The 23885-nt window shown below is 42.5% G+C and overlaps 1 protein-coding gene across 1 annotated transcript in view; it reads right to left on the bottom strand.

Moving 5' to 3' along the window:
- The window catches only part of LOC106570681 (gamma-aminobutyric acid type B receptor subunit 1), a 123651-nt gene that overhangs the window by 55935 nt on the left and 43831 nt on the right, over nucleotides 1-23885 (bottom strand). The window contains exons 5-8 of the mRNA XM_082961357.1: nucleotides 18859-18924; nucleotides 16879-17070; nucleotides 9838-10083; nucleotides 6373-6436 (exon numbers count right to left, since the gene is read on the bottom strand). Coding sequence (XP_082817483.1) covers nucleotides 6373-6436; nucleotides 9838-10083; nucleotides 16879-17070; nucleotides 18859-18924 — 568 coding nt within the window. The remainder of the gene's footprint in view (nucleotides 1-6372; nucleotides 6437-9837; nucleotides 10084-16878; nucleotides 17071-18858; nucleotides 18925-23885) is intronic.

Genomic DNA, 23885 nt, shown 5'->3' with positions numbered 1-23885 from the left:
TACTGTAAATTGGACAGTGTAGGTTCATTAACAAGAATTTAAGCTTTCAGCCAATATAAGGCACTGACAGTTGAAGTCAGAAGTTTACATACACCTTAGCCAAATACATTTAAACTCAGTTTTTCACAATTCCTGACATTGTGTTTTTTTATTTATTTGATTTCACCTTTATTTAACCAGGTAGACTAGTTGAGAACAAGTTCTCATTTGCAACTGCGACCTGGCCAAGATAAAGCATAGCAATTCGACACATACAACAACACAGAGTTACACATGGAATAAAAAAAACATACAGTCAATAATACAGTAGAACAAAAGAAAACAAAAAGTCTATATACAGTGAGTGCAAATGTGGTAAGTTAAGGCAATAAATATGGTGGCGAAGTAATTACAATATAGCAATTAAACAATGGAATGGTAGATGTGCAGAATATGAATGTGCAAGTAGAGATACTGGGGTGCAAAGGAGCAAGATAAATAAATACATACAGTATGGGGATGAGGTAGGTAGATAGATGGGCTGTTTACAGATGGGCTATGTACAGGTGCAGTGATCAGTGAGCTGCTCTGACAGCTGGTGCTTAAAGCTAGTGAGGGAGATAATGTCAAAAAATAATGTCAAAAACTTTTATAAATTGACTTGCATTTTAATGAGGGAAATAAGTATTTGACCCCATCTCAATCAGAAAAATTTCTGGCTCCCAGGTGTATTTTATACAGGTAACATGCTGAGATTAGTAGCACACTGTTAAAGGGAGTGCTCCTAATCTCAGCTTGTTACCTGTATAAAAGACATCTGTCCACAGAAGCAATCAATCAATCAGATTCCAAACTCTCCACCATGGCCAAGACCAAAGAGCTCTCCAAGGATGTCAGGGACAAGATTATAGACCTACACAAGGCTGGGATGTGCTACAAGACCATCGCCAAGCAGCTTGGTGAGAAGGTGACAACAGTTGGTGCGATTATTCGCAAATGGAAGAAACACAAAAGAACTGTCAATCTCCCTCAGCCTGGGGCTCCATGCAAGATCTCACTTCGTGGAGTTGCAATGATCGTGAGAACGGTGAGGAATCAGCCCAGAACTACACGGGAGGATCTTGTCAATGATCTCAAGGCAGCTGGGACCATAGTCACCAAGAAAACAATTGGTAACACACTACGTCGTGAAGGACTGAAATCCTGCAGCGCCCGCAAGGTCCCCCTGCTCAAAAAAGCACATATACATGCCCGTCTGAAGTTTGCCAATGAACATCTGAATGATTCAGAGGACAACTGGGTGAAAGTGTTGTGGTCAGATGAGACCAAAATGGAGCTCTCTGGCATCAACTCAACTCGCCGTGTTTGGAGGAGGAGGAATGTTGCCTATGACCCCAAGAACACCATCCCCACCGTCAAACATGGAGGTGGAAACATTATGCTTTGGGGTGTTTTTCTGCTAAGGGGACAGGACAACTTCACCGCATCAAAAGGACGATGGACGGGGCCATGTACCGTCAAATCTTGGGTGAGAACCTCCTTCCCTCAGCAAGGGCATTGAAAATGGGTTGTGGATGGGTATTCCAGCATGACAATGACCCAAAAAACACGGCCAAGGCAACAAAGGAGTGGCTCAAGAAGAAGCACATTAAGGTCCTGGAGTGGCCTAGCCAGTCTCCAGACCTTAATCCCATAGAAAATCTGTGGAGGGAGTTGAAGGTTTGGGTTGCCAAACGTCAGCCTTGAAACCTTAATGACTTGGAGAAGATCTGCAAAGAGGAGAGGGACAAAATCCCTCCTGAGATGTGTGCAAACCTGGTGGCCAACTACAAGAAACGTCTGACCTCTGTGATTGCCAACAAGGGTTTTGCCACCAAGTACTAAGTCATGTTTTGCAGAGGGGTCAATGTCACGTCCTGACCATAGTAAGATGTTATTTTCTATGGTAGAGTAGGTCAAGGCGTGACAGGGGGTGTTTTGTGTTTTTCTATGTTTTGTATATCTATGTTTAGGTTCTAGTTTTTCTATTTCTATGTTGTTGTTTTTTGGGATGATCTCCAATTAGAGGCAGCTGGTCCTCGTCTCTAATTGGAGATCATACTTCAATAGGGTTTTTTTCCACCTGTGTTTGTGGGTAGTTATCTTCTGTTTAGTTTATGTACCTGACAGAACTGTGCGCTTTCATTTTTTCTCTTTGTTATTTTTCCTAGTGTTTTGAGTTATAATTAATATTCATCATAAGCAATCAACACGCTGCGCTTTGGTCCCCTCTCTACGACAGCCGTTACAGTCAAAAACGTATTTCCCTCATTAAAATGCAAATCATTTTATAACATTTTTGACATGCTTTTTTCTGGTTTGTTTTGTTGTTATTCTGTCTATCACTGTTCAAATAAACCTACCATTAAAATTATAGACTGATCATTTCTTTGTCAGTGGGCAAACGTACAAAATCAGCAGGGGATCAAATACTTTTTTCCCTCACTGTATATGTACCGACATTTGTTGTTTCTCTAAAATCTGCGATCGTGACACAAAATGCTCCATAATTTACGTGCCTATCCCTAAGGGCCAAATAGCATTCTAGTGTGAGCTGTTTTTAAAAATTCTTTCCAATGCGTCAAGTAATTATCTTTTTGTTTTTAGTTCTCTCATGATTTGGTAGGGACTAATTGTGTTGCTGTCCTGGGGCATGTTGAATTTTATGTTCCCTTTGATGGCGTAGAAGGCCCTTCTTTTCTTGTCTCTCAGATCGATCACAGCTTTGTGCAAGTTACCTGTGGCGCTGATGTTTAGGCCGAGGTATGTATAGTTTTTTGTGCTCTAGGGCAACGGTGTCTTGATGGAATTTGTATTCGTGGTCCTGGCAACTGGACCCTTTTTGGAACCATTATTTTTGTCTAACTGAGATTTACTGTCAGGGCCCAGGTCTGACAGAATCTGTTCAAAAGATCTAAGTGCTGCTGTAGGCCCTCCTTGGTTGGAGACAGAAGCACCAGATAATCAGCAAACAGTAGACCTTTGACTTCAGATTCTAGTAGGGTGAGGCCGGGTGCTGCAGACTGTTCTAGTGCGCTCGCCAATTCGTTGATATATATGTTGAAGAGGGAGGGGCTTAAGCTGCATCCCTGTCTCACCCCACGGCCTGTGGAAAGAAATGTGTGTGTTTTTTGTAATTTTTACCCCACACTTGTTGTTTGTGAACATGGATTCTATAATGTCGTACCTTTATCCCCCAACATCGCTATCCATCAATTTGTATAGCTTATTCCAAATTGAGTCAAAGGCTTTTTTGAAATCGACTAAACATGAAAAGACTTTACCTTTGTTTTGGTTTGTTTGTTTTGGTTTCTCTCTCTCTCTCTCTCTCTCTCTCTCTCTCCCCCCTCTGAAGTTGTGGGAACGTTTGTTGCTATCTGGGTCTCTCTCTCATCTCTGTCTCTCTGTCTGTTTGTCTGTCATTCTCTCTCTTGATCTGTCTGTCTGTCTGTCTGTCTGTCTGTCTGTCTGTCTGTCTGTCTGTCTGTCTGTCTGTCTGTCTGTCTGTCTGTCTCTCTCTCTCTCTCTCTCTCTCTTTCTCGCTCTCTCCCTCACGTCTCTGTCTGTCTCTCTCCTCATGGAGATTTTTTAAACATGATTGTAACTGGGCTTTCGGGTTTATTGTAATTGCAAGAAAAACTGATACATTTCAGAACAGCTAATTTGGGAAACCCTCCAACATTGACTGAAATATTTTATGGAGCTATTAACTTTTTATGCACATGTTCATTTAATTTTTTCTGCTATAATTATAAGTTTTATAATTATAAGTATTATGAGTAAGTACAGCTGCGCCAGGGGACAATATTGAGACCCTTATTGTTCATGAGACTTACTGAACAGATGTGTCTGGGCATAAACCTAACCCCTAAACACACACACACACACACACACACACACACACACACACACACACACACACACACACACACACACACACACTCATGCATAAACCTAACCCGTCAACACACACATAAGAAACCTCATATTGTTAGTAAATTCAGTATATGGAACATATTGTGTTTTTATGCAGTAAAATACTTGTCAGCAATGTGTAAATGGATTCTGATTGGTAGAGAATAAAAAAAGAATTAGATAAATCTACACTTGTCAAATGGTTAAAGTTATAGACCTTATGGCAGAACGTACTGTAAAAGGATACTCTTGATTATGATTATGATACAGTACATTGTGTAAACAGGAAGAAAATTTACTGCACAGTGCATTTGGAAAGTATTCAGACCCCTTCCCTTTTTCCAAATGTTGTTACAACTTTATTCCAAAATTGATTAAATACATGTTTTCACTCACCAATCTAAACACAATACACCATAATGACGAAGTGCAAACAGGTTTTTAGACATTTTTGCAAATGTATTGAAAATAAAAAACAGAAATACCTTATTTACATAAGTATTCAGACCCTTTGCTATGAGACTCGAAAATGAGCTCAGGTGCATCCTGTTTCCATTGATCATCCTTGAGATATTTCTACAACTTCATTGGAGTCCACCTGTGGTAAATTCAATTGATTGGACATGATTTAGAAAGGCACACACCTGTCTATATAAGGTCCCACAGTTGACAGTGCATGTCAGAGCAAAAAACGAGCCATGATGTTGAAGGAATTGTCCGTAGCGCTCCGAGAAAGGATTGTGTCGAGGCACAGATTTGGGGAAGGGTACCAAAAAATTTCAGCAGCATTGAAGGTTCCCAAAAACACAGTGGCCTCCATCATTCTTAAATGGAAGAAGTTTGGAACCACCAAGACTCTTCCTAGAGCTGGCCACCCGGTGGTCACTCTGACAAACCTCCAGAGTTCCTTTGTGGAGATGGGAGAACCTTCCAGAAGGTCCACCATCTCTGCAGTACTCCACAATCAGGCCTTTATGATAGAATTTCCAGACAGAAGCCACTCTTCAGTAACAGGCACATGACAGCCGGTTTGGAGTTTGCCAAAAGGCATCTAAAGGACTCTCAGTCCATGAGAAAGATGAGAAAGATTCTCTGGTCTGATTCTCTGGTCTGATTGAACTCTTTGGCCTGAATGCCAAGCGTCACGTCTGGAGGGAACCTGGCACCATCCCTATGGTGAAGCATGGAGGAGGAGGTGGAGGTGTGATGGTGTGGGGGTGCTTAGCTGGTGACACTGTCTGTGATTTATTTAGAAAACCAGGCACACTTAACCAGCATGGCTACCACAGCATTCTGCAGCAATACACCACCCCATCTGGTTTGCGCTTAGAGGGACTATCATTTGTTTTTCAACAGGACAATGACCCAACACACCTCTAGGCTGTGTAAGGCTATTTGACCAAGAAGGAGAGTGATGGAGTGCTGCGTCAGATGACCTGGCCTCCCTAATCACACGACCTTAACCCAATTGAGATGGTTTGGGATGAGTTGGACCGCAGAGTGAAGGAAAAGCAGCCAACAAGTGCTCAGCATATGTGGGAACTCCTTCAAGACTGTTGCAAAAGCATTCCAGGTGAAGCTGGTTGAGAGAATGCCAAGAGTGTGCAAAGCTGTCATCAAGGCAAAGAGTGGCTACTTTGAAGAGTCTCAAATATAAAATATATTTACATTTGTTTAACACTTTTTTGGTCACTACGTGATTCCATATGTGTTATTTCATAGTTTTCTTCTCTTCACTGTTATTATTCTGCAACAGTCAACAACAACAAAAATACAAATAAAAAAATATTTTTTTTTTTTTTTAATAATATATAATATATATAATAATATAATTTAATATATAATTAAATAATAATTAAATAATATATAATTTAATAATATAATTATATAATATATAATAATACATGAAATGTATGCATTCACTACTGTAAATCGCTCTGGATAAGAGCGTCTGCTAAATGACTAAAATGTAAATGTAAAATGTAGTAAAAAAAAAAGAAAAACCCTTGAATGAGTAGGAGTGTCCAAACTTTTGACTGATTCTGTATGTAAATTATATATTTCTGTATTTCATTTTCAATATATTTGCTAACATTTATAATAGCAAGTTTTCAATTTGTCATTACGAGGTATTGTGTGAAGAAAATAAACATTGATTTAATCCAACAACACAACAAAATGTGTAATAAGTCAAGGGGTATGAATAATTCCTAGAGCATTGTATGTGGTTGATACTCATGATTATGGACAGGGATAGAACTGAAGGATTTTGGGCACCATCCACGCTGGGTACACCACAAATGTTACTACCCGGATCCAAGATTGGTGCCATGCCGATGTTTGATGTTCAAAATTCCAAGATGTCACCAGCCGTGGGCTAGTTGGAGGACATTTTTTTGTGATTTATTGTATACATGAGGAATAGAGAGAGTACTGTACCTTGCAGCTGCTCAATAAGAGTCCAGGCCATTCTAGAACCCTGGGCATCAAACACAACATGGCCCTGTAGGAAGAACAATAATGAAGATAAACTGTATACCACTTACATTTTTTTAACACCTCTCTCTCTCTCTCTTTCAGTTTTCTGACGTTTAGGAGAATATTCCATCAACGTCACACCAAACATACCCAGAACGTGGTTGCAATGTTCTCAGAACATAAGCTATTAATGTTCTAGACATGTTTCAAGAACATTCATGTTTTCAGTTTTCTGAGGTTTAGGAAAATATTCTTCCCTAAAGACGTTCTGTTTACATTAAGGGGATGATCTCTTGGAAACACTCCTTGCACGTCACTAGAACTCTCCTATGAAAACGGTAAGTAATGACCTTACGAGACACTTAAGGAAACGTTCTCTAAAGTTGTGGCAACATTTGTTGTTATCTGGGTCTCTCTCGCATCTCTGTCTGTATCTCGCTCTCTCTGTGTCTCTCTCTCTTTCTTTCTCTCTCTCCATCGCTTTCTTTCTCGATCTCTCTCTCTGTGCCTCTATCTATCTCTCTCTCTCTCTTTCTGTGTGTATGTCTCTCTCTCTTGATGGCCGTCTATCTGGCTGTCTCTCTTTCTCAATTCAATCGGCGTTATTGGCATGGGAAACATATGTTTACATTGCCAAAGCAAGTGAAATAGATAATAAACAAACGTGAAATAAACAATCTAAACTGAGCAGTAAGTTCACTTACGTTTCAAAGGAATAGAGACATTTCAAATGTCATACTAGGGCTATGTAAAGTGTTGTAACGATGTGCAAATAGTTAAAGTACAACATGGAAAATAAATAAACATAAATATGGGTTGTATTTACAATGGTGATTGTTCTTCACTGGTTGCCCTTTTCTTGTGACAACAGGTCACAAATAATGCTGCTGTGATGGCACACTGTGGTATTTCACCTAATAGACATGAGAGTTTATCAAAATGAGATTCATTTTCTAATTCTTTGTGGGTCTGTGTAATCTGAGTGAAATATGTGTCTCTAATATGGTCATACATTTGGCAGGAGGTTAGGAAGTGCAGCTCAGTTTCCACCTAATTGTGTGGGCTGTGTGCACATAGCCTGTCTTCTCTTGAGAGCTAGGTCTGCCTATGGCAGCCTCTCTCAATAGCAACGCTATGCTCACTGAGTCTGTACATAGTCAAAGCTTTCCTTTATTTTGTGTCAGTCACAGTAGTCAGTTATTCTGCCACTATGTATACTCTGTTTAGGGCCAAATAACATTCTAGTTTGCTCAGTTTTTACATTTTTACACTTTCCAAGTAATTATCTTTTTGTTTTCTCATGATTTTTTGGGGTCTAATTGTGTTGCTGTCCTGGGTCTATGTGGGGTCTGTTTGTGTTTGTGAACAGAGCCCCAGGACCAGCTTGCTTAGAGGACTCTTCTCCAGGTTAATGTCTCTGTAAGTGAGGGCTTTGTTATGGAAGGTTTGGGAATCGCTTCCTTTTAGGTGGTTGTAGAATTTAACCGCTCTTTTCTGGATTTTGATCATTAGCGGATATCGTCCTCATTCTACTCTGCATGCATTATTTGGTGTTTTACATAGTACACAGCGGATGTTTTTGCAGAATTCTGTATGCAAAGACTCAATTTGGTGTTTGTCCCATTTTGTGAATTCTTGGTTTGTGAGTGGACCCCAGACCTCACAACCATAAAGGGCAATGGGTTCTATAACTGATTCAAGTGTTCTTTGCCAGATCCCAATTGGGATGTTGAATTTTATGTTCCTTTTGATGGCACAGAAGGCCCTTCTTGCTTTGTTTATTAGATCGTTCACAGCTTTGTGGAAGTTACCTGTGGTGCTGATGTTTACGCCAAGGTATTTATTCTTCTTGTGTGCTCCAGGGCAATGGTGTCTAAATGGAATTTGTATTTGTGGTCCTGGCAACTGGACCTTTTCTGGAACACTGTTATTTTTGGCCCAGGTCTGACAGAATCTGTGCAGAAAATCTAGGTGCTGCTGTAGGCCCTCCCTGGTTGGGGACAGCAGCACCAGATCATCAACAAACAGTAGACATTTGACTCTAGTAAGGTGAGGCTGGGTGCTGCAGACTGTTCTAGTGACCTCGCCAATTCATTGATATACCGTACATGTTGAACAGAGTGTTTATGGCTGGACAGGTTTGTCAATTTATTTCTTAGGTTTTCGCAATCTTCATCAAACCATTTGTCCTTGTTAAACATTTTCTTAAGTTGTTTGCTTTAATTTTTATATTTGATAGGGAAGCTGAAAGGTCAAATATACTATTTAGGCTTTTTACTGCTAAGTTTCTACTTTCACTATTATAGTCAAATGTTTTGTCCAGGAAGTTGTCTAAAAGGGATTGAATTTGTTGTTGCCTAATTGTTTTTTGGTAGGTTTCCACACTACTTTCCTTCCAGCTATAGCATTTCTTAATATTATTCAGTTCCTTTGGCGTTGATGTCTCATGATTGAGTATTGCTCTGTTCAAGTAGAGTGTGATTTTGCTGTGATCTGATAGGGGTGTCAGTGGACTGACTGAACGCTCTGAGAGACTCTGGGTTGAGGTCAGTGATAAAGTAGTCTACAGTACTACTGCCAAGAGATGAGGTATAGGTGTACCTACCGTAGGAGTCCCCTCGTAGCCTACCATTGACTTATTACAGACCCAGTGTGCAACAGAGCTGCAGGGAGTTGTGACCTATTTTTGGGGGTTATTTTGTCATAATTGTGTTTAGGGGGACATATTTGGGAGGGAATGATGTCACCTCCAGGTAGGTGTTCGTCCCCCTTTCTGCTGAAAGTGTCAGGTTCTTGTCCAGTTATGGCATTTAGGTCGCCACAGACTAGTACATGACCCTGGGCCTGGAAATTGTTGATCTCCTCCTCTAGGGTGGAGAAGCTGTCTTCATTAATGTATGGGGATTCTATTGGGGGGGTAAATTAATAGAAAAAATGATTATCTTTTTTTCTTATTCATTTCTAGACATATGTAAAATGAAGGGTCCTGATATGGGGGGGTCTATATAGAGTGTGGCCAGGGTTTGCTTGGGGTGGTCTTAGCTGGTTGCTATGTGGCTGGTGATGCTGTGGTCTGAGTGTAGGTTCTCTTGGCGTGAGTTCTCTCAGTGCAGGGTATTCACTTGTTTGCATGGCCTTCATACTGGCCGATGTTAGTTCACTCATAGGCAGAGGAAAGCTGGAAGCACGTTGCCCTTTATAGGGATGTTTTTTTTTACTATTTCATATTCTCGATTACCTAATCAGCCGGTCATATTGAGTTTAGGTGCAGCGACGGGTCAAGGGAAAGATAGTCTCTCTCTCTCTCTCTCTCTCTCTCTCTCTCTCTCTCTCTCTCTCTCTCTCTCTCTCTCAGTACAACCACAAACCTCTCCTCTTTCTCTTCAATTTCCATCCTCTCTCTGTGGTTACATATAAGATACTCACCGACACTCCTTCGAATGAGCTGGTGTTGAGAGCACGGTAGATCTCGGCGGTGATATCTCGGTTGTTGTAGTTGAAGTCTTCCAGCCTGCGGCCCTTGGCCTTTAGAGGGCCAACGGTCTTGTTGAGGGCCAGAGCCAGGGCCCACACTGCATCGTAGGCCAGAGGGGCCTCTTGGAAACCCCCCGTCTCCTCGGGGTTCTTACCCCCCAACTTAGACATCAGCTGGTTCAGAAACTCCTGAGACGTCTGAAGAAGAGAGAGAGAGAGAGAGGAGGGCTTAGAACTGTTTTTGTTTATTTCACCTTTATTTAACCAGATAAACTAGTTCAGAACAAGTTTTCATTTACAACTGCGATTCGGCCAAGATAAAGCAGAGCAATGCAACACAAACAACAACACAGAGTTACACCATAGGAATAAACAAGCGTACAGTCAATAACACAATAGAAAAAAAAGAATGGGTGGGTGAGGAAGGGTTGGTGTTTCACAGCTGGGAGCACCAGGTGGACGTCCTGTCTACCAGTGGGTGGGGGGGTCTATCTGGGTACAGGTCAGAGGTTCCTCTCATCTCTCTAAGATGTCACCAGGGTACAAGCACGACATACTTACTGTATCAAACACTCACTCACACACACAGGTACCCAAACACACCCCAACCAACCAACCAACCAACCAACCGCAACGCACCCCTCCTGTACCCATCCACCCCCATTCTGGACTGAGTTCCAGACATCTACCAGTTTCTACCCTTTGACAACAACAAAAAAAATGTCACATTGGACAGATCCACTTTATGATAAAATCACTCCACCCTCGTAAATTAGCTCAATAACATTATCATTTTCTCTCCCATTTAGCTTGCTGTGTAGGTTTTTAAAGGATTGGACAGGTTTATGACAGAGTTGTTTATCTGCCGTGCGACGAGAGATGACGCTCCAAAGGAACGTCCTCCACAGAACAGCGGCAAGGGAGCGTCGTCTCTCGTCGCACGGCAGATAAACAACTCTGTCATAAACCTGTCCAATCCTCGAGCCAAAGACATTAGGTTTTGAGACACAGTACCGGGAAAATGCATGCATTCACCCGCTCTACGGTGGCAAGGTGAAAGTATTTTCGTGGTAGCAGGGTGGAGATCACCACTTGTGTGTTAGGGAATGTGGAAGAAGCTTTTTCAATCACAAAGGTGGTGGAGCGCCGTATTATTAGCAGACGCAGACGCAGACACAAACACACACACCTGAGTGCCTGATGAAATGGAGGAAATCAGTTTCCATTGTAATGAAATAAGAGAGATGGGGTCTGTGTGTTGTTTTTCTAGCTCATCCTGAATGGAGAGAGAGAGAGGATGTTTTCATGCTGTCTGAGTCTAGAAAGAGAATTGTTAATTGGCATCACTTTAGACGGGGGTGCCTGAAGAGGGCTTAACAGGAAGGGTGTTGAACAGGGCTTGACAGGAAGGGTGCTGAACAGGGCTTGACAGGAAGGGTGCTTGCAGAAAGATTGACAGGAAGGGTTCTGGCAGAAGGCTTGACAGCGAGGGAATATGGAGGAAGGAAGAAGAGGAGGCTCTCTCTCTCTACCTGATCTCGGTGACGAGCTAAGGAGAGACATAACAGATCTGTAATAGTTAGCGTTCCAAATGGCCCTATATTCCCCTATATCGTGCACTACTATCAAGCAGGGCCCATAATAGGGAATATAATAGGTTGCCATTTGGGACGTAGCCCTAGAAGCAGGTAAATTGTCAAGCAAATGTCCACGGTCACCGTTTTAGAACTATTCAAATAGCCAAAAGGTACGCTATTTTCTTCTCTCTGTCTGCAGCGCTGCTTCCAGCAGCAGCAGTAGCACGTTGTTTTCCGTTACTTAGCAACCGCGGTAAACAGTCTATCACCCAGAGGTCATGCAGTTGTAGCTGTTGCGCACATACAGTTTATTAGGTGGCCTTGGCTTGCTATATAAAGCAGCCAGACTGGCATCGAGGCATTCAGTTACTGTTCGATTGAACGTGATTGACCTAACCGACGTTGAGGGTGGTATGATCGTCGGTGCCAGGCGTGCCGGTTCCAGTAATTCTAAAATGTCTGCCCTCCTGAGCTGCTTTTCACACACAGACATTGTCTTGGGTTTACCAGGCACCGGCAGTCCTGTGGTGGGAAACAGCACACGGATGAGAGAGGTCGAAGGAGAATGGCAAGAATCGCGCAAGCTAACAGGTGGGCCACAACCAGACAAAATAACGGCACAGTACAACAGTGGTGTGTAGAGCGGCATCTTGGAAACGCACAACTCGTTGGTCCTTGTCACGGATGGGCTATTTGCAGCAGACGACCACACCGGGTTTCACTCCAATCAGCTAAAAACAAGAAGAAGAGGCTCCAGTGGGCACGCCATCACCAACACTGGACAATTTGAGGAGTGGAAAAACATTGCCTGCTTCGCCGAATCCCGGTTCCTTTTGCGTCATGCTGATAGCAGGATTTGGCGTAAGCAGCATCAATCCATGGACCCATCCTGCCTGGTACAGACTGGTGGAGGTGGAGTACTGGTGTGGGGAATGTTTTCCTGGCACACATTCGGTCCTTTGATACCAATTGAGCAATGAATGTTTCCGACACCTTGTAGAATCCATGTCCTGAAGAATTTAGTTTGTTCTGACTGAATGCAAAGGGGGGGGGGGGGGGGGGGGGGGGGGTCTGACCAGGTAATTGATGGGTGTACCTAATAACCTGGCCGGTGAATGTATATTACAACATTTGCTAGCCTAGCATGGATTTCAACTTCTCTCAGATTCACATTCACTTAGAAATGTCCACACTTACCAAGAATGGCATTTGGTAGTTCATTTCAGCCAGAGATGGTGGCTTTTAGCATAGCAGGATACAACATACAGTGCCTTGCAAAAGTATTCATCCTCCTTGGCATTTTTCCTATTTTGTTGCATTACAACCTGTAATTGAAATTGATTTTAATTTGGATTTCATGTAATGGACATACACAAAATAGTCAAAATTGGTGAAGCGAAATGAAAAATATATATATATTTTTTTAAATATATTTTTTTAAAGAAAATCGGAAAAGTGGTGCGTGCATATGTACGCTATGTCTGGCGCAAACCCAACGCCTCGCATCACCCCAAGAATACCATCCCCACAGTGAAGCATGGTGGTGGCAGTATCATGTTGTGGGGATGTTTTTCATCGGCAGGGACTGGGAAACTGGTCCGAAATGAAGGAATGATGGATGGCGCTAAATACAGGGAAATTCTTGAGGGAAATCTGTTTCTCTCTTCTAGAGATTTGAGACTGTGACAGAGGTTCACCTTCCAGCAGGACAATGACCCTAAGCATTTGCTATGATGCCCATAAATAAGATCTGGTGCAACCAATTACCTTCAGAAGTCACATAATTAGTTAAATAAAGTTCACCTGTGTGCAATCTAAGTGTCACATGATCTGTCACATGATCTCAGTATATATACACCTGTTCTGAAAGGCCCCCGATCTACAACACCACTAAGCAAGGGGCACCACCAAGCAAGCAACACCATGAAGACCAAGGAGCTCTCCAAATAGCTCAGGGACAAAGTTGTGGAGAAGTACAGATCAGGGTTTGGTAATAAAAAAATATCTGAAACTTTGAACATCCCGTGGAGCACCATTAAATCCATTATTAAAAAATGGAAAGAATATGGCCCCACAACAAACCTGCCAAGAGAGGGCCGCCCACCAAAACTCACGGACCAGGCAAGGAGGGCATTAATCAGAGAGGCAACAAAGAGACCAAAGATAACCCTGAAGGAGCTGCAAAGCTCCACAGCGGAGATTGGAGAATCTGTCCATAGGACTACTTTAAGAGCCGTACACTCCACAGAGCTGGGCTTAACGGAAGAGTGGACAGAAAAAAGCCATTGCTTAATGAAAAAAATAAGCAAACATGTTTGGTGTTGTGGGAGAGTCCCCAAACATATGGAAGAAGGTACTCTGGTTAGATGAGTCTAAAATGTAGCTTTTTGGCCATCAAGGAAAATGCTATGTCTGGCGCAAACCCAACGCCTCCCATCACCCCGAGAACACCATCCCCACAGTGAAGCATAGTGGTGGCAGTATCATGCTGTGGGGATGTTTTTCATCGGCAGGGACTGGGAAACTGGTCCAAAATGAAGGAATGATGGATGGCGCTAAATACAGGGAAATTCTTGAGGGAAACCTGTTTCTGTCTTCCGGAGATTTAAGACTGGGACAGAGGTTCACCTTCCAGCAGGACAATGACCCTAAGCATACTGCTAAAGCAACACTCAAGTGGTTTAAGGGGAAACATTTAAATGTCTTGGAATGGCCTAGTCAAAGCCCAGACCTCAATCCAATTGAGAATCTGTGGTATGACTTAAAGCTAAACCCATCCAACTTGAAGGAGCTGGAACAGTATTGCACAGTGGCTAGATGTGCCAAGCTTATAGAGACATACCCCAAGAGACTTGCAGCTGTAATTGCTGAAAAAGGTGGCTCTACAAGGTATTGACCTTGAGGGGGTGAATAGTTATCCACGCTTAAGTTTTCAGTTTTTTTGTCTTATTTCTTGTTTGTTTCACAATTAAAAATAATTTGCATCTTCAAAGTGGTAGGGATGTTGTGTAAATCAAATGATACAAACCCCACAAAAATCCATTTTATTTCCAGGTTGTAAGGCAACAAAATAGGAAAAATGCCTGAATACTTTCGCAAGCCACTGTAGCCTGCCCTGCATACTAGGCTATAGATGCAGATCATGTTACAGCTTCAAAGGGAGAGATCGTTGGAGGAAGGAGACGGAGACAGTTTGACAGATTAAGGTAGAAAAACTATTGCTAAGAATAATCACTCATTTACACTACTGCTATAGGGTTTACTGGATATAGTTACTTATAAATACAATAACGTTTTCATACTACAACAGTTATGATGGTTATTGATTATTTCTTTACGTTCTTCATCGTCACGGTTATACAATTACCGTACCAGCCCTACTCACTATGTTAAACAAACATCAAATTTCGACTTGAGTTTTTGAGCTCATGCACACCCACTCCCTCCCCTTCCTCGGCTCCAGGCTGCATCCAGCAGCTGGGTCTGTCAAAGCTGCAGCCCTGAAGAACCATCGCTTCGACAACCGCAGCCTCTTGACACCTCATCACCAAACGGGGCTTTGATCAATAAGAGACAACTCTCTAGCCTCTCTAGGCTGCTTTTGACTAGGGCCCATAGGTAAAGGGACGCATCCTCTAGTATCTCTCCCTCTCTGCCACTTCAGCACTTCCAGACAGCACAGCCCCAGTGTGGCGTTTCATAAAAAAACATGAACAAAAGTGTTTATTTATTCAGAGTTATATTTTTCTACCAGCTACTCTACAGGGCAATGGTGATAATTCAGAGCTGAGACTTCAAGAGAGAGAAACGGTTTGCAGCACTCGAACGCTCCTCTCGAGCACAAAGCTTTTCTTCTACGAGGTTAAACTTCAAAGTAGATGGGTAATAATACAGATGAGTTACTGTGAATAGCATCCTGAAGCTCTTCTCCTCTCCAGTCATGGCAGTACAAACTAAAAAGGGTCATTACAGTAGGGAGGGACTGGGACAACGTTAAAGAATATGTCCCAAAATGGCACCCTAATCCCTACCTAGTGCATTACTTTTGACCAGAGCACTACTATTCATGGATTTCACATCAATACATTGCTGAAAGTTTTATGAGGTCCGACTGAACTTTCTACTCTAGAGTACATTTCAGTGACTTGGAAACACAATGACATTTCTTAATTAGTAGGAAAACCTTTTGTCGTCATTGTGATGTCGTCAAATTGACTTTAGAGTAGCTAGCGTTGTGAGGGGAGAGCACCAGATTTTAGCTAGCTAATGTTAGCATTGCTAGCATTGTTGCTAACGGCAACGTTGCCATCTGTCCAAAGTAAATCTGACGACATCGCAACGATGACAAAGTTGTTTCCCACTAATTATTTACCTACTTTAACAATGTCCTTTTATTTCCAAGACACTGTAGTGTAATTTAGGCAACATTATCATTAACACCTGTTTAGAATGAATGGACAAAACTAAAAAGTTGTTCCTCAGTCCCCGGAGAACGTTCATAACAATGGCGTGACCCGGCCGTGAAACTCATGAATGTAGGGAACAGACTACCATCAGTGTCATAGTGATATGGGCCATTAAACACTATATAAGACTCTCTCCTTCCATACAATATGTTGCAATAACCATTTTATTTATGTGTATAATAAAACACTGAAATTACTATTACTTATACCACTGCTTTCTATAGTCCATTCTGATAGGTCACGAGTATACCACTACTTTATATAGTCCATTCTGATAGGTCACGAGTATACCACTACTTTCTATAGTCCATTCTGATAGGTCACGAGTATACCACTGCTTTCTATAGTCCATTCTGATAGGTCACGAGTATATCACTGCTTTCTATAGTCCATTCTGATAGGTCACGAGTATACCACTGCTTTCTATAATCCATTCTGATAGGTCACGAGTAGAAAAATAGTAACAGTAAATAGAGATAGTAGCATATGTTCAAATCAAATCAAACTTTATTTGTCACATGTGCCGAATACAACAAGTGTAGACCTTACCATGAAACTCTTACTTACAAGCCCTTAACCAACAGCGCAGTTCAAGAAGAGTTATGTTGTAATATTGAACACCATTACAGAAATAATACAATCTTATAACACATGCAGAGGAATGCATTTCACTGCAGTGGCTGTTGTTATGTTAGGTAAGATATTTCAGAGAGAACCAAGAACCACCTATAGATATTTCTATGTAACCACTCACCCTGTGTCTTACAATGGAGATATATGTATAATACTGTATATATTACTACATGGCTGCATCCCAAATTGCATTCTATTCACCAATATAGTGCACTACTTTTGACCAAGGCCTCCTATTCCCTATATATTCCCTAGCATATATCCCCTATATATAGGGACTAGGGCGCCACTTGGGATGCACACTATATCTCTCTCACCAGATTGGAGGCCCCTCGGACGGTCTCGGGGTTGAGCATGACGATCTCCGTGGTAACGTGGCCCTCCACCGCCTCCGTCATCTGCTCCACGGTGCAGTTGATTGACGGGTCTTTGATCTTGAACCAGTTGTCTGCGTACCAACCAATCAGGAACCAGACATATTTCTTCCCATAGAGCTTCTCCTTGTACACCTGTAGGATAGAGGGAGAGACAGGAGACAGAAAGAGAACAGAAAGGCTTGAATGAATGGGAATGTAAAGAAAGATTTTTCAGGGGGAGAGAGAGAGAGAGATGGGGAGAGAGAGAGAAAGATGGGGGAGAGAGAGAGATGGGGAGAGAGAGAGAGATGGGGAGAAAGAGAGAGAGATGAGAGAGAGAGATGGAGAGAGCGAGAAAGAGAGAGAGAGATGGAGGAGAGAGAGATGGAGGAGAGAGAGAGGGAATGGAGGAGAGAAAAGGAGCCAGTGAGTGAAAGAAATGGTAAAGGAAGCGATGAGCAGGCAGGTGTGTTAGACAGAAGATATCAGAGTATATGGAGGAGGAGAGAACACAAAGACAGAAGATATCCGAGTATATGGAGGAGGAGAGAACACAAAGACAGAAGATATCAGAGTATATGGAGGAGGAGAGAACACAAAGACAGAAGATATCCGAGTGTGTGGAACGGAGAGATAATGAAATGACAGAAGATATCAGAGTATATGGAGGAGGAGAGAACACAAAGACAGAAGATATCCGAGTGTGTGGAACGGAGAGATAATGAAATGACAGAAGATATCAGAGTATATGGAGGAGGAGAGAACACAAATGACAGAAGATATCCGAGTGTGTGGAACGGAGAGATAATGAAATGACAGAAGATATCAGAGTATATGGAGGAGGAGAGAACACAAAGACAGAAGATATCCGAGTGTGTGGAACGGAGAGATAATGAAATGACAGAAGATATCAGTGTGTATGGAGGAAGAGAGAACACAAAGACAGAAGATATCCGAGTGTGTGGAACGGAGAGATAATGAAATGACAGAAGATATCAGAGTATATGGAGGAGGAGAGAACACAAAGACAGAAGATATCCGAGTGTGTGGAACGGAGAGATAATGAAATGACAGAAGATATCAGTGTGTATGGAGGAAGAGAGAACACAAAGACAGAAGATATCCGAGTGTGTGGAACGGAGAGATAATGAAATGACAGAAGATATCAGAGTATATGGAGGAGGAGAGAACACAAAGACAGAAGATATCCGAGTGTGTGGAACGGAGAGATAATGAAATGACAGAAGATATCAGTGTGTGTGGAGGAGGAGAGAACACAAAGACAGAAGATATCCGAGTGTGTGGAACGGAGAGATAATGAAATGACAGAAGATATCAGAGTATATGGAGGAGGAGAGAACACAAAGACAGAAGATACCAGAATGTATGGAACAGAAAGATAATGAAATTACAGAAGATACCAGTGTGTATGGAGGAAGAGAGAACAAAAAGACAGAAGATATCCGTGTGTGTGGAACAGAGAGATAATGAAATTACAGAAGATATCAGTGTATATGGAGGAAGAGAGAACAAAAAGACAGAAGATATCCGTGTGTGTGGAACAGAAAGATAATGAAATTACAGAAGATACCAGTGTGTATGGAGGAAGAGAGAACAAAAAGACAGAAGATACCAGAATGTATGGAACAGAAAGATAATGAAATTACAGAAGATACCAGTGTGTATGGAGGAAGAGAGAACAAAAAGACAGAAGATACCAGAGTGTATGGAACAGAAAGATAATGAAATTACAGAAGATACCAGTGTGTATGGAATGGAGAGCGATAGAAAGAAAAATCTAGAAACATTGACGCGAGCCGTGAGCAATACAAGCTGGAATCAAATATTTCAAAAAAAGACACAAAAAAGGATTTTGTCATTCAACAAAAATGTTAAGATATCAATCCACAGAGTTGTGAGCAGCAAATGTAGCTGCTGTACCTCGCAGAAAACTTTTCTGGCTTCTGTCTCGTAGAAGAGCCCCACGATGATTCTGGCATCTTGCCGCTGGTGGTTCAGAGAGGGAAGAAAAGAGTCACACATGAGATGGGAATACACAACACACACACACAGGAAACAGGAGGGAAGCAACAGCTCTAATGGGGAGGGAGTCTCAGATATATAGGTATAGGCCGGTAACTCCAACAATAACCGATATTCACACTTGCTGCCATTTTCATGATGTCATTATTGTCACAATGTATGAAATCAACATTTGAAGCATAGTTATTGGACAATTGCTCTTTTATGAGAATTCAGTGTGTAAAAATTACACTTTTCCCGCTGTAAAATGATATATTTGCATATATTGGATTCGGTACACACACACACACACACACACACACACACACACACACACACACACACACACACACACACACACACACACACACACACACACACACACACACACACACACACACACACACACACACACACACACGTTCCACAGAGAGGCACACATACACACACCTCCCAATACCCAAACACAATGCACCACGCAGCACAACTCATCTTCCCCTCTGGTGTGCTACATTCATGTTGTTACCATGGTTCCTACAGCGATGGCGAATTAATCTCACACAACAACCCGAGGCCGGCATGCCAGGAAAGGTTATGCTAAAGTAGGCGCCAGCCAGGAAGAAAGCAAGGAAGGAATGATAGGGAGGAGATGATGAGGGAGGAGGGATGGAGAACAGAAAGGTAGACTAAAGAGGGAGGAGGGAAGGGGAACAGAAAGGTAGAGGAGGGAAGGGGATCAGAAAGGTAGAGGAGGAACAGAAAGGTAGAGGAGAGAGGGAGGAGGGAGGGAAGGAAGGGGAACAGAAAGGTAAAGGAGGGTAGAGTGGGAACAGAAAGGTAGAGGAGGGTAGAGTGGGAACAGAAAGGTAGAGGAGGGTAGAGGGGGAACAGAAAGGTAGAGGGGGTAGAGGGGGAACAGAAAGGTAGAGGGGGTAGAGTGGGAACAGAAAGGTAAAGGAGGGTAGAGTGGGAACAGAAAGGTAGAGGAGGGTAGAGGGGGAACAGAAAGGTAGAGGAGGGTAGAGGGGGAACAGAAAGGTAGAGGAGGGTAGAGGGGGAACAGAAAGGTAGAGGAGGGTAGAGGGGGAACAGAAAGGTAGAGGAGGGTAGAGTGGGAACAGAAAGGTAGAGGAGGGTAGAGGGGGGAACAGAAAGGTAGAGGGGGAACAGAAAGGTAGAGGGGGAACAGAAAGGTAGAGGAGTGGCATGACTTGCTCTTTGGGGGAGGATCATAGGCACCCCCCCCCCCCCCCCTCTCTCTCTCCACAATTGTATGACGGTCATAAATACCTGCAGGGAAACTCTCTCTCCCACTCTCAGAAATTGAAGTTAAATCCCTTTGTTACCACAGAGAGAGACAATGCAGTACGGTAACATCAAAAGGTTGAAAAATGAAACGGTATTTCTGTAATCAAACATTTGGAATGGTCCATGGGTATTTAAAGAACAATCCTGTCGTATTTGTTAATCATTTGTATTGTAACTAAGGACAGTAGAACAACATAACTGTATCTCTGAATGTGTATATTTCCCCATTACCAGACTTACATCTGAATGTTGTGGAACTTATATGATTAAATATGAAACTATTTGTGAGAAGATGAAATGTGATGTTAGCCTTCTAAATGAGAGAACTGTTTTTCATATGAAGTCTTAACCAATTCAGTGGCCACACCCACGTGAGCACAGACACAGCCTCTTTCTCCCCAAGTGGCCTAATGACAAAATGTACATTTGGCCAACGAGACCAACAGCGTGAGCTGAGTGGCCCGTAATGGATAGAACTCTGAAACCAGAAGACGTGAGGACGCAGTCCAAACCTCACGAATGGTTAATAAATCTACAAAACCAAAGACTGCACATTCACAGTCTGCAGCTGTATATGTAAAATTGCCTAGGAAAGTCGACCGAAGACGAGAAGAGAACATTTCCCTATCAAACGATCATTGGTACGCCTGACGTATACATTATAACAGAGCTACAACTACGAAAGACATTGATCGCTGGTGGACAGACCAGAGACTTTCTGTCGATTACTCCCCAGGTGGATCGATTGTTTTCAACGGAGAGACAGCAAAGACAGACACGTAAATATGTCAATTGCAATTCCATGAGCATAGTTATCCACTGTGTGTATGATAGTGAAGTCCTTTGTCTTTTCTCCCGCTCTTTCTTACATGCCCACCCTTTTCATTTTGTGTAACAAGCCGTCATATAGGTTTAGTCCACTAGGGACTTCTCATTGCATTATGTAGTACTCAATATGTAACATTTCCTGTGTGTGTGTGTTTATGTAATTCTGTGTGATTATTAAGTTAGTTAGTAAATAAATAATTAAGCCAATTTGTATATCGCTGATTCATCATTAGTCTAGGGTTCATGGAGATATCAAAGCGTTTGACTGATGAGGTAATAATACATGAACCTGTTGGGGTGTAGGGGGCAGTATTTTCACGGCCGGATGAAAAACGTACCCAATTTAAACAGGTTACTACTCTGGCCCAGAAACTAGAATATGCATATTATTAGTAGATTTGGATAGAAAACACTCTGAAGTTTCTAAAACTGTTTGAATGGTGTCTGTGAGTATAACATAACTCATATGGCAGGCAAAAACCTGAGAAAAATCCAGCAGGAAGCGGAAAGTCTGAGAATTGTAGTTCTTCATTTGATTCTCTATCGAAACTACAGTGTCTGTGGGGTGACGTTGCACTTCCTAAGGCTTCCATTGGCTGTCAACAGCCTTCAGAAAGTGGTTTGAGCATTCTCCTGTCACTGGGCAGATAATAGGAGCTCAGTTACTGAGTGGACTGCCTGGAGACAAAGGGATTGGATATGCTCGGTCCCGCGAGCGCGCCGTTCCTTCTTTTTCTCCTTGAATGAATACGCTATTGTCCGGTTGCAATATTATCGTAATTTTACATAAAAAATACCATAAAGATTGATTTTAAACAGCGTTTGACATGCTTCTAAGTACGGTAATGGAACATTTTGACTTTTCGTCTCTGGTACCGCACTCGCACGGTATGCCTTCGGATAGTGACCTGAACGCACGAACAAAACGGAGGTATTTGGACATAAATATGGATTATTTCGAACAAAAACAACATTTCTAGTGGAAGTAGCAGTCCTGGGAGTGCATTCTGACGAAGATCAGCAAAGGTAAGACAATATTTCTAATACTAATTCTGAGTTTAGGTTGCCCCGAACTTGGCGGGTGTCTGTATTGCTCGCTGTGATGGCGAGCTATGTACTCAGAATATTGAAAAATGTGCTTTCTCCGTAAAGCTATTTTAAAATCTGACACAGCGGTTGCATCCAGGAGTAGTCTTATCTATAATTCTTTAAATAATTGTTATATATTTTGTCAACATTTATGATGAGTATTTTTGTAAATTGATGTGGACATTCACCAAAAGTTTTGGTGGGAATACATTTTCTGAACATCACGCGGCAATGTAAAATGCTGTTTTTGGATATAAATATGAACTTTATCGAACAAAACATACATGTATTGTGTAACATAATGTCCTAGGAGTGTCATCTGATGAAGATCGTCAAAGGTTAGTGCTTCATTTAGCTGTGTTTTGGGTTTTATTGAGACATGTCCTTGCTTGAAAAAATGGCTGTGTGATTATTTTTGTCTATGTACTCTCCTAACATAATCTAATGTTTTGCTTTCGCTGTAAAGTCTTTTTGAAATCGGACAATGTGGTTACATCAAGGAGAAGTGTATCTTTAAAATGGTGTGAAATAGTTGTATGTTTGAGAAAGTTGAATTATGACATTTTGTTGTTTTGAATTTGCCGCCCTGATATTTCACTGGCTGTGTCCCGCAGGTGGCTAGCGTCCCACGTAGCCCATAGAAGTTAATAAGTGACTGTAATCGATAAGATATGAAAATATCTGAAGAGAGTTAAATTCTGAAAATAGTAACTCTTTGAATATGTTCCCGTTGAGCCCCGACTTCCTAGTTAATTAATGTTTACATGATTAGTTTAATCACGTAATCATTACACATAGTGAATTGATTTGATAATATAACAGTCTTCACTTTAATGATAGTCAAGACACGACAGGAGGTAGAGGGAGGAAGAGGAACGGAAAGGTAGAGGAGGGAAGGGGAACAGAAAGGTAGAGGATGGAAGAGGAGGGATGGAGAACAGAAAGGTAGAGGAGAGGGGGAGGAGGGAAGGGGAACAGAAAGGTAGAGGAGGGAAGAGGAGGGATGGAGAACAGAAAGGTAGAGGAGAGAGGGAGGAGGGAAGGGGAACAGAAAGGTAGAGGAGGGTAGAGGAGGGATGGAGAACAGAAAGGCAGAGGAGAGAGGGAGGAGGGAAGGGGAACAGAAAGGTAGAGGAAGGTAGAGGAGGGATGGAGAACAGAAAGGTAGAGGAGAGAGGGAGGAGGGAGGGAAGGGGAACAGAAAGGTAGAGGGGGGTAGAGGGGGAACAGAAAGGTAGAGGGGGTAGAGGGGGAACAGAAAGGTAGAGGGGGTAGAGGGGGAACAGAAAGGTAGAGGAGGGTAGAGGGGGAACAGAAAGGTAGAGGGGGTAGAGGGGGAACAGAAAGGTAGAGGGGGTAGAGGGGGAACAGCAAGGTAGAGGGGGTAGAGGGGGAACAGAAAGGTAGAGGAGGGAAGGGGAACAGAACGGTAGAGGGGTAGAGGGGGAACAGAAAGGTAGAGGGGGAACAGAAAGGTAGAGGAGGGAAGGGGAACAGAAAGGTAGAGGGGGTAGAGGGGGAACAGAAAGGTAGAGGGGGTAGAAGGGGAACAGAAAGGTAGAGGGGGTAGAGGGGGAACAGAAAGGTAGAGGGGGTAGAGGGGGAACAGAAAGGTAGAGGTGGTAGAGGGGGAACAGAAAGGTAAAGGGGGGTAGATGGGGAACAGAAAGGTAAAGGGGGTAGAAGGGGAACAGAAAGGTAGAGCGGGTAGAGGGGGAACA

Source organism: Salmo salar, chromosome 14 (assembly GCF_965601325.2).
Source record: "Salmo salar chromosome 14, fSalSal1, whole genome shotgun sequence".
Classification (NCBI taxonomy): domain Eukaryota; kingdom Metazoa; phylum Chordata; class Actinopteri; order Salmoniformes; family Salmonidae; genus Salmo; species Salmo salar.
This window is presented reverse-complemented; position numbering and strand designations above follow the sequence as displayed.